We start from the raw sequence: 11,066 nt of genomic DNA on the forward strand, positions 1-11,066 counted from the left end.
AATAAAAAAGTTATGTGAAGTCTTCTACAAAGTAAAAATGTTCAAGAGCAAGGTATGCTGCACTGCTCCCGTGAAATTTAAGTACATAAAAAGAACCTTGGATGCATAACTTCAAGGCCTTCAGGTTGAAAGAGGGCATGGAGACACAAATTACATGCAAGCTGAAGCTACTCGAGGGACATCAAGAATAACTTCAGGCTATAGGTAGTTCATAAATGGAAATGCAAATATCATGCTTAACCACAACCTGTAAAGGAACTAAAGTATATATTTCTCAGTTTAATTCTTTGCCAAGGAAGAGATCCTTACTGTTACATAAATCGACCCAGACAAGATGGCAAACCAAGGTGGGATTCATCAGCTTTTGCACCTGAACCTCAGGCAGGAAGATATCCCGCAGATTATAGTGAAAGAGTTTACTGCTTTGCTGAAAATGACAAACCAGAGTAGCAAAAGAATTTGTACCCCGCTCAGCTACAATTTACAATCCATAGCAGGCAGTGATGACCTTTAAATAATATGATTGGAGTCAAATTTACCCCCGTTCAGGCACACCTTGGGAGACATATAGATGCCAAATTGTCACTTGGATGCTACTCTGTTGCAGGAGCGTATCACTAATTAAGCAGTAAACTTAAGTTTAACCCCAGAAAAGATGGCAACCTGCTCCAATCCGTGTTTACTTATAGCAAAGATGCTTTAAGGTAATAATAAGGATAGGAATTGATTATTTCAAATGATGATGTCCTTTATTTAATGATCTCAAATGAACCTAGCTTATAAAAGTTAAAGGTATTGCTTTAAAGGGGAAATTAAAAAAAAAAAAAAAAGAAAAGGAAAATCAAACATATTGATGAAAAATGAACGTAAAAGATTTAGGTTTCAAAAAACATGTCTGGACTTCATCATCCAAAGCCTTGTCTTCTAGATTATTGATATGGTGTTACTCCCAGAAATAGCTCCAAGGTAGCTAGGTGATGCCGTAAAAACATGTAAACTGACTCAGTGGTTACTGCTGCTATTCGAACAACAACCCCAATTGCCTGTAGCACATCAACCGAAAAGCTTTATATATTCCAAGTTTTAGAGGGAGAATATTGTAAAATGTTTGCTTTCAATAATAGCTTTAACATGCTGCAGATCAAAAAGGCCTTGTAAGAGTGCAAACCTGAGGACCAAAGGCACTGCAAGAAGCAACAAAGGCTGGTCTGGTTGCATCACTTTGGGATTCTGACCTCATATAGCGCCCTGGAGTGGGTGTAGGAACACGGAAGTGTCTGGACATCATCTTCTTCACTTCCTCTTGAACTTGATTTTGAACATGTTTTAACTTGGGTCTAGAAGTGCATAGCATAAGATAAATTATGCACAGTTGATTATTACATTGAATTGAATGTATCACTCAGAGAGAGTAGTTTCAAGCATAAAATCAGAGGAATAACACTTGAAATAGAGTTAAACAGTTTAGAATTTTTTTTAAAAAAAAAAAAGAGAGAGAGAACTTTACACATTAGAATTCTATTTAGTTGTAAGTAATAGTAAATCTAGTTATGATATTAATTTTGAAATACATAGTTTACACAAAAATAGACAAATTTTATTGCAGAAAACTAATAATTTCTATCATTCACTGAATTATATTCAGCAATAATAATCAAAAAAAAAAAATGGTGCATGTAAGAAATAACAGCACCATTCAACTTGGAGCTGTCATATTTAATAGCATTCTTCTCTTTTTCTTGTCTCATTTTCTTTTGAAAAGAAGATTTGGTAGATAGTGGTAAACATGGTTGAATTTGTAGTACTACATGACAACATTGGTTCATATTTGGTACAGTAGAAATGAGAATGTCAAGATGAATGTGTGATAAAACTTGAAAGGAGATTGAGAAATTAATAGACAAGAGGAGCTAATGAAGTTGTATTAAATTAAGGGACAAAGTGATAGAGAATAGACTAAGGAGATGGCCACGTACACAAAGATCCAAGGGAGGCTCTTGTAAGGAATGGCACTTGTGTTGAAGGATGCATGAAAAGGAGGCGAAGACCAAAGGAAACATAGATAGAGGTTGTGAGAAAACTTGAAATAACAGCTTAGGTGGCACTAAATTGGATGCTTGGTGAACAAGGATTCCAAAAGCTGACCCCAGATAGTGGGGATAAAATTGGATGCTTACGGACATGGGTAATGGGACAATCTGGTTTTATCCATTAACAAAAAAGAGAACAGCTCCAAAATTCTAAGCCATCAGTATACACACTCCCCAACTCCCTCTGTTTACTGTCTGAATGTGAAATGCATGTGAAAACAGAGATACAGTGAGGCAAAAGTCGGGAATAATATGATGCATAAACTTACCCCAACATTATGACCATTGCAATAACATGGTATTCCTGCATGCGTTCAGCAATACTGCAAGCAGATCCTTGTTCCAGTAGGACCTGCTCATAGACATAATACAAGTAACCAATTTTCAAATCCAAAGGAAAATTATTTAAAACAGAATTCTACATATTATCTTCTTAGTGAGATGAACTTAATGCCTCTCATCATATACTTAGCAGAAGCAACTGCTGGATTTTTTACATGAAACCATACAAGATGGGGGGTAAATCCAAGAAACACACCCCATCACAATATGACATGAAAATCACTGTACATATTGATGAATATGCATGCAAAACATAGTTACAAATAATCATACAAACCAAATATCCAAAACTTCTCTCCACCTTAAACTCATAGAGTATTTGCTTGATTGACACATCTACAATGGGAGGCAGAAGGAATCCTCATGAAGAAGTGTTGACTTGTAATATACTAGACATAGAGACACATAAAACTGAACAGTGTAAAGGTCAGCCAAGATATGCACCTTAAAACCTCATTGTTTGGTATTTGGATGGCATTGTTGTGACCATAATATAGAGGATTAAGTCCATAATATGATGCCAAAGTCAAAATCAAGGCATTAAAAAGGATCAGCATAAAGAATGCGATGCCAGAGTTGAATTTAAGCTGTTAAAGCCCAAGTATCAGTGCAGCAACGTGTGCCATCAACATAATTGCTGAAATCACATTGTCTAATTAGTACTGGCACTGGTATGGTATTGTGGTCCATCTGAAACAAAAACATTCGAAGCTATACTTAATGAGCTAAAGAAATTGCCCTGTAATTCTCAAGTGAAAATCAAGGTGTTAAAACGGATCAGTGGTAAAGAATGTGTTGCCAAAGTTGAATTTAAGGTGTTAGAGCCAAATTATCTATGCAGCAACGTGTTCATCACATAATTGCTGAAATCACATTGTCTAATCAGTACTGGCATGGGTGTCGTCCATCTGAAACAAAAAGCATTTGAAGTTATCCTTAATGAGCCAAAGAAAATGCCCTGTAATTCTCAAGTCATGCAATTTAATAAGGCAAGAGTTGGAATGTTGCAATGAAAGGTGAATGGCCCAATATACACTTACAGAAGGCTATGACCCTTACATATCTTATGAGCTATCATATACAAACATGTAGTCATCTGTAAGATACAAAATATGGATAAACACCATTTCATACAAGGAATTCCATATGGTGACAAGCCAATTTGTTGAAAAATATACAGTATCTACCAGAGGGGCCAACAATTCTTATTCTCTAGAAGATAATGTCAGACTAGTTTGCTGAAACTTCCTTTAAACTTAAAAATCTTAAGAATGTCCTTTTTCATAAATACCATTCAGGTTCTTGCTGCCAGTAATTATTTAACAAAAGGCATTTAATTTATTTATCAAAATAATTATCATATTTTCAAAACTGCGTTGGATACATATAAGATGATAAATTATCCTCAAAAAGCCACTCTGTACTGAAGCATAGCCATAAATATGCTTAGTCTACCAAATGTTCATTTTCATTCTTATTGTGAAAATGTAATGAACACTATGAACTAAAATTCCCATAACCATTACTGTCAACCATGAAGCAAAAGCTTAAGCCAAGATTCTATGGAAGGACTAAGCAGATTGTTATGACTAATTGTCAACCTGATCTCAACACTCTGCAAATTAGTTTCTGACTTCTGGCCACAGCAACTTCAGGTAAAAGAGGAACCCACCAATGCATCCAAATATCCCATGATACCAGTACACTAGTAGAACCTTCTTACATCTTAAATTAATTAATTAATTTAAGAATCTGAATAAATTTGATTAGAAGAAGAATGGTATTTTCAGTTATATTTAAATTTGTGAACAAAATCACACCTTGATATACTTGTTATAAGCAATATCTATGTGTAGTAATTTGAGCACGAGCTCAATGAGTTGTTTAAGTATTCTATCTTGAGGAGCAAGTGTTGTACCATTGCAAGAATGCAACAACTATATATTTTTGGAAATGGCCAAATATGAACAGGTCCTCCCACATATGATTTGAAAATATAATATAATGACACAGTTAAAATGTGGGTAAGCATGAAAAAAAACAAGAATAGATGATTCTGTTGAGAATCAATCAAACTTTCATCCTCCTACACTCATGATGGTCAAGGATTTACTTAACTGGTACAAAAAATTTATATGTAGAATGGGCCATTGTGAAGAAGTCTGTGGGTGCTCCGCGGAAATAAATTAACAAGGTTGAAAGAATTTAGTTAATAACATCATAGTGCACGGTAAAAAGGAATTACCGAGTCAAGAAATAATGGCTGGCCTTCTTCTAAGACAATCTGATTGGTACTCTTGTAGAGCTCAAACTCCCATTTTTCTCCCCTTTCATGACGACCACTGGTTATCCAATCAACAATGACCAAATTTGAATCAGAAAAGACTCTGAATACTTGCTTCTGGGAGTACCTAGCAGTTGAGTAACAGGTCACAGGATCTGGAATAATAGCCAGAAGTGCATTCCTTCCAATTCTAGCCTACTGCACAGAACAAATTTATAACTGTAACTCAGAACCATTATTTAGGAAAAGGGAATGACTAATTGAAATGTTGAAGGTGGACTCTGCTCAAAAATGTCATTACACACAATTCAGTCATTTCTTTTTTTTCCTATTCTTGGCTTCATATGAACAAGATTAAAAAAGATAAGTGTGCTAAGAAACTTATGACGAGAAACACTCTTTAATAGTCTACATTTCGAGGGACAACAATACCTCTAATGCTTGCTCAGAACACTTTGAATCCACCGATTTATATACCTGCATAAGAATAAAAAATTATAGAGATATTCTTAGGAGGGATAATCAGACATCAGTAAATTGTGTTCATGAAGTGGAAGTCATCGACAAGCAGTCAGGAAATCAACTTTAAGCAGTGGAGAATGCCTAGTCTTCTAAGTACATGTTACAAATGGCCCAAAGATAAAAGCAAGCACAGGAGACAACCAAAAATCAGCGATACAAAAAATGACATGATTGATTTCTGATACTTTATTAACACTGATATTGCTTATTTAAACTTAGTGGTGTCAAGTGGATGTTTTTCTCTCATCCAATAGTTGATCCAATATTTCAAACTTACATATGGTACCTTTTTTTTGTGATTTTTTTTTTTTTAAATATGAACATGAACAGGAATTCTAGGTTTGTGATGTAGACAATTTGGAAAGATCTAACATATGCATCATCATAAAGCACAGCTAATACGCTTACTTCAGACTTATCAAATGTAAATAGTAGGTTTGTTGCGCATTATATATGCTAATGCCTAATGCTTTGATGTTCATTATTAACAACAAGGTATTGTTTAATATATCATATACCATTTACAGATTAAAATGAAGCTTTGGTCTTGACTGATTGAGTATGAATGTATAATCAAAGTGGTTACTTGTATTAACATGGTTTTATCATAAAAAAGAAGTATGCCTCAAGTAGATCCAAAAGGAGTAGAGACATGCCCTCAAGTGTTATGCACTTATTACACACCAGAACTTACCAAATAACCTTATCCTATTAATATAGAGTCGGTTTTATGTTTTAATATATGATCCATGAAAGTTTGAGGATGTTTAAGATTTAAGCCCGTGACCCGGCATCAACATTGAAATTACACTTATCCCAGTCGATACATTTTTAGGCAAGAAAGGAGCTAAATTTTGAGTTAGCAACATAGGATAACAAGGAGCTACCAGCTCATAAAATTGCTACACATAGTATTACCCTGACAAAGACAGTACTGGTATGCATACTCATTTTGAAAAAAAAAAAAAAAAAGGGCGGCCCGATGCAGAAGATTCCTACCATTGCAAGGTCTGGTGAGGGTTAGATGTATAAAACCTTACCCCCGTGTGCGAAGAGACTGTTTCCATATTTCGAACTCGGGACCTCTAAGTCATAACAAAATAATCTTACCACTGTGTCAAGGCTCATCCTCCAAAATATATTTATTCAAGAACCAATAAAATTATGGCAATGAAGAAGCTACTTCCCTAGAGACATGGAGACTTGACCATAATGAATTAAAAACTCAACAAATAGTGGCGAGCTCACATGACAAGGGGGCTCAAACATCAGTTTTCTCTCTATTTCGAACTTTGCTTAATTGAAAATCCTAATAAATATCTATGCAATGTGACAAATATCTTAACTAGTATTCAGCAACAAATGAATCTAGCTTTGGGTTTTTTTTTTTTAATCTATTCAGCAGAAACAAAAGAAAACTACAAAACATCGGAGATCGGACCTTGGTAGAAGCCTGAGTTGTCACTGCTGCAGTGCAGCCATCACCGACACCTATACTCAGAGAAATCCGATCTCCCTGAAACCAAAAAAAACGTTTATACATATATTTGTATTGATACAAATAAGAATTAGACTTTGGAAATAAAAAACTATATTTATATTCATAGAGTGAAGATAAATAATCAAGAAAGCGAAGAATCGGTTTGGAACACCGACCGAGACGATACCGCCGCCGTAGGAGAGAGTGTAGATCCAAACAGCGTCGGTTTTCGAGGAGCCGACCTGAGAAGAAGAAGGGTGGTGAGATGGACGGCGGTATTGGGGGTGGGAGGGGATGATGGAGGGCGAGGGTTTTACCTTGTTGGGGACGATGAGCTTGACCGGGTATTTGGAAAAGCAGCGGGTCACCGTTGACTTGCCGCCGACCTTCTCGACCACCACTATCCCGGTCTCCATCTCTCTCTTCCTCTCCGCTCTCTCTCTCCACCGTCTGCTTCCGCTGGAGGGTCAGTTTTTTATATAATAGGAAAAATTATGGCGACGCAGTCCAATGTAGGCAATTTATGGTTAGACGCCGGCCACCAAAATTTCAAATTCTTCCTCCATCCTGCTACAAAAAGTTATGCAAATGGGTTGGGCTGGATTAGAATGAGTGATCTTGATCTAATTTTTTAAGTAAATTTTAATATTAAATTCAGATCTAATTCAATAAAAAATTGAGTCGAATCATATCGGATCTATGATCAAAATTATCAACTCAATGGATCATTTGGATTGGATCGAATTCATCTATAACTCGGACTAAATCTCAAAAATTTGGATCTAGATCGGATCTAAATCAAACAGAACCAATTACTTTCTAATTATCATATAATTAATTATTATTAAACAAACAAAATAAATAATATTGTTCTCAAAATAAATTAAAATATAAAAATCACTTTAAACCTATCCTTATGTTAAAGGTATAACTCATACAAGTTTTGAATCATAACTTAAAAGCTCAAATAGATTCAGATTCTAAAAGTATAATGGATTCAGATTGGATTGGATCAGATCGGATCTCAATTCAATAAACTCAGACACAATCTGAAAAAATAGAATGGATCTAATTTTAGAATCTAATTTGGCTTCATGGATCTTTTAAAATGGATCAAAAAATATCTAAGTGAATCCAATTAGATTGGATCATGAGTCAACTTAACTCATTTGCAGTCTTATATATAGGAGGATAAATTTTTATAAAATTTCAAAATGTCATTCCTTCTTACTTAGCAATACACTCTTCTGTTGGCACGCATTGAATGGGACTGAAAGAAGAGTTATATGAATGTGGTGCTTTAAGATTAAACAGATAAATGAGTGACAAATGATGAAGCACTTTAGGAGTACTTTAAGATCCATGTAGGTGGATGGCTACTAAAAGATAGAGTATGTTGAGATCGATGCAAACAAATGAAAGATTGCCAATGAAGTATTTTGAGATATGGACAAGCAGATGAATAACAGAGGGTGGAGTGCTTTGAGTTTTATACAAGCAAATGAAGGATTGAGGATAGAGTACTTTGAGATATATACAAATGAGTGAATGATGGTGATGGAGTACTTTAAGATATGTGCAAACAAATGAATGATACAGGGTTGAGAGTTTTGAGATTTTGTATGGAAATGGAGTGCTTTGAGATTTATGCAAATAAATAGATGATAAAGAATGAAATATTTTGAGATCTATGCATGCGAATGGATGATTAAGGTCGAAGTGTGTTAAGATCTGTGTTGGCAAATGTATGATAAAAAATAGAACACTTTAAAATCTACATAGATAGATGGATGATAGAAGATAAAGTACTTTAACATCCATGTAGATGGGTAGATTATAAAAGATGAAATGACTTAAAATCTATGCACTTTAAGGCTATTTTTGTTTTTTTGTCTCATTTTGTTAACGGTGTTAACACAAGAAGACAGTATTTTGGGCCTTGTTTTATAATAATAGTCAATTGTTACTTTTTAGATTTTCGGGGTCTAAATGTAAATGACCCAAATAGGGAGGGTGTCTCTACAATTTTATATATTAATACACACCTCTAACCCAAATAGAGAGATCTATGCTGGAGTTCTTACAAAGATAATGGGTTTTTGCTTGAAACTAGGGTCCTAATCTACAATTAACGGGTTTCAGTTGACTACTGCTGCCCAGTTTCTTGAAACGTTAAACCATAGCTTTTGAAGAACAGATCTTTTGAGATGAGTTGTCTAAAGAATGCTTAAGGAGATTGGAGATATTATATAAGTATAAATAAAATATGTTAAGTACAATAAAAACAACAATGATGGTAGTAATATTTTTCTAGATAATTGACATCGGTACATTAAAATAAATAATTAAGTTTTACCATTTAGTGATTACCACTAACAGCGATGGCCATAATATAATTGAAAGGAATCTTTGACCGACCATCACACGTACAAACATAGAAGAATGAGGTATATGTTTGGCTTCATAAGGCTAAATGAATCGCATACATAACTGCAAAACAATAATTGAGCTACACATATGGCTGCATGAAGCCAAGGCAATTGTCTTGTCAGCCTATATGCTGTATGGTAGCAATTGCAAGTTAACAATGCCGTAAGTCTATTTCATGCTATGCTCTAGATTAGCGCAATTTTGACGGCTGAATAAATTTTTATCTTGGATATAGAGCAAAAGTGAGAGCGAGACCAACTAGAAACACTCCGAAGGGTGCAAACGCTCGTTATAACCCCCTTTGATTAATATCAGATTTATCAGTAATATCCTTGTGGCCGCTTTTTCTTGGAAGTAGTTGTTTACTCTCGGTGGTAAGGTATTTCAGGCTGGATACGAAGGCTTTTCAAGCTGAGTTTATGCACAGCAATTTGTAAGTTGAGTAGCTACGCAGCAGACTTATCAGCCAAAATACATGCTAACATGAGTTGCAAACAGCTTTATGACTACTACTGGTATATGGTATCAACTAATTTTGGAATGAAAGTCTTTGGCTTACTCCACTTTAAACCGTAAAAACTAAAAAACTAGGTATTTTTTTCAAGAATAAAGTATGTATTTTAAAAGTGGTAGCTGCTTTTTTACCTATCCTGGTGTGAACTGTTCCATTATATAGAGTGTAATTGTTATTCCAGAGTAAAGTAGTAAGATTATTTTAGCACCGTTTTTCGCTCTTTTCAAATTAAAATAAAAATATGTAATCGAGACAAAAAAACATGCTTGGCTTGTCTTTCTACTTACCATTTTCAAAATTTATTTTTATCATTTCCAATAAATGAAGAATTTGTATTCTTCATTAAAATAAAACTTTGTTGGCTTGGGATGTTGTGTACCACCCAAGGGTGGTTTGAGTGTCCAGTTAGTTAGATATGACGCACTTATGTCGAGACCAGCAGTCAAATTTATGACTGATAGAATATATGGTGTCATTGATGCGGACAAAATATGAAGTCAAAAGGCCGATCAGAACTTGCAGACATTGCTCCTTTATTTGGGGAGACATATGCTTAGTTGCACCCAAACTATCATTCAGGTGGTCGATTGGTGACAGGAGGTCCATCAATGTGCTCAACGACCCATGGATTTCCACCATCCATCCCCCTTGCCCTGCAGCCACTCACCGTCAATTACGCAGCCTTAGAAGAATATGGTGGTCCGAGAGTTGTTCTCTAATGGAGATAGGAAGCAAGATCGAGGATGCATTGAGACGTGTTTCGACGGCATGCTCAGCTTACGAGTCCTCTCTATGGCGATTCCTTTGGATGATTATCTTGACAAATTATTATAGGATGGGCTAATTCCTAGAGAGTAAAGGTTGGTAAATTGTATCTCCTCCTCAAGAGGCTGCTGGTGCGACCAAGAGAGCTAGGCTGGGTGTGGAGATTGTGCGTTCGCCCCAGAGTAACCCTTTTCATATGGAAGGTGGCTTGGAATTGGTTACCATAAGAGCATTTTTTGCATCATTGCGGCGTTGTCGTTTCCCCATTCTATGATATGATCGGTGTGGTGATGTGGAGGAGATAGTTGATCATGTCATCTTTTGGTGCTTGAGAGCCTCTCTCATTTAGGGTTAAGTATTCGCTCGATTGGCCTTCAAAATCAATCTTCATACAAGAAGACCTTCATCCACTTCATTGGGTAGGAGAGCCGAGCTGCAGCAGCTTCACGATAGGAATTGGCTATTTATCTTTGCTATATGTTTGGACAGCCATAAACAGGAGGACTTTTAACAGCACCAATGATAGTCCGACCAGGACTGTGATGAGAGCCATGGTTGAACGAGGGCCAAAGATGTGGTGAGGTCTTTAATAGTAGGACAAATCTGAAAGTTCCATGATTGCGGTCCCTGCGTCTCAGG

General features: G+C 35.7%; 1 protein-coding gene across 2 annotated transcripts; it reads right to left on the reverse strand.

Annotated features, from left to right (window-relative positions):
- Positions 1-819: 819 nt before the first annotated feature.
- On the reverse strand, positions 820-7,212 carry LOC105039688 (urease accessory protein D). 2 transcript variants are annotated; one of them, XM_010915938.4, is made up of 8 exons: positions 7,036-7,212; positions 6,895-6,960; positions 6,680-6,754; positions 5,149-5,193; positions 4,678-4,911; positions 2,360-2,442; positions 1,169-1,337; positions 820-1,043 (listed from the first exon to the last, which is right to left on the reverse strand). In XM_010915938.4, exons 1-8 carry the CDS (start codon positions 7,132-7,134, stop codon positions 930-932), a joined length of 885 nt encoding a protein of 294 aa, XP_010914240.1. In that variant the 5' UTR covers positions 7,135-7,212; the 3' UTR covers positions 820-929. The 2 variants fall into 2 exon arrangements, with proteins under 2 accessions (XP_010914240.1, XP_019703607.1); XM_019848048.3 differs by lacking the exon at positions 4,678-4,911.
- Positions 7,213-11,066: the final 3,854 nt, after the last annotated feature.

Source organism: Elaeis guineensis, chromosome 1 (genome assembly GCF_000442705.2).
Source record: "Elaeis guineensis isolate ETL-2024a chromosome 1, EG11, whole genome shotgun sequence".
Lineage (NCBI taxonomy): Eukaryota > Viridiplantae > Streptophyta > Magnoliopsida > Arecales > Arecaceae > Elaeis > Elaeis guineensis.

Excerpts from the sequence above, each read along its gene's own strand:
- LOC105039688 (XM_010915938.4), bottom strand. The coding sequence starts at position 7,134 with ATGGAGACCGGGATAGTGGTGGTCGAGAAGGTCGGCGGCAAGTCAACG. Across the intron at positions 5,194-6,679 it reads CAACTCAGGCTTCTACCAAG|GTATATAAATCGGTGGATTC; the intron begins GTCCGATCTCCG and ends ATTCTTATGCAG. Across the intron at positions 4,912-5,148 it reads GTTCTGAGCAAGCATTAGAG|GCTAGAATTGGAAGGAATGC; the intron begins GTATTGTTGTCC and ends TCTGTGCAGTAG.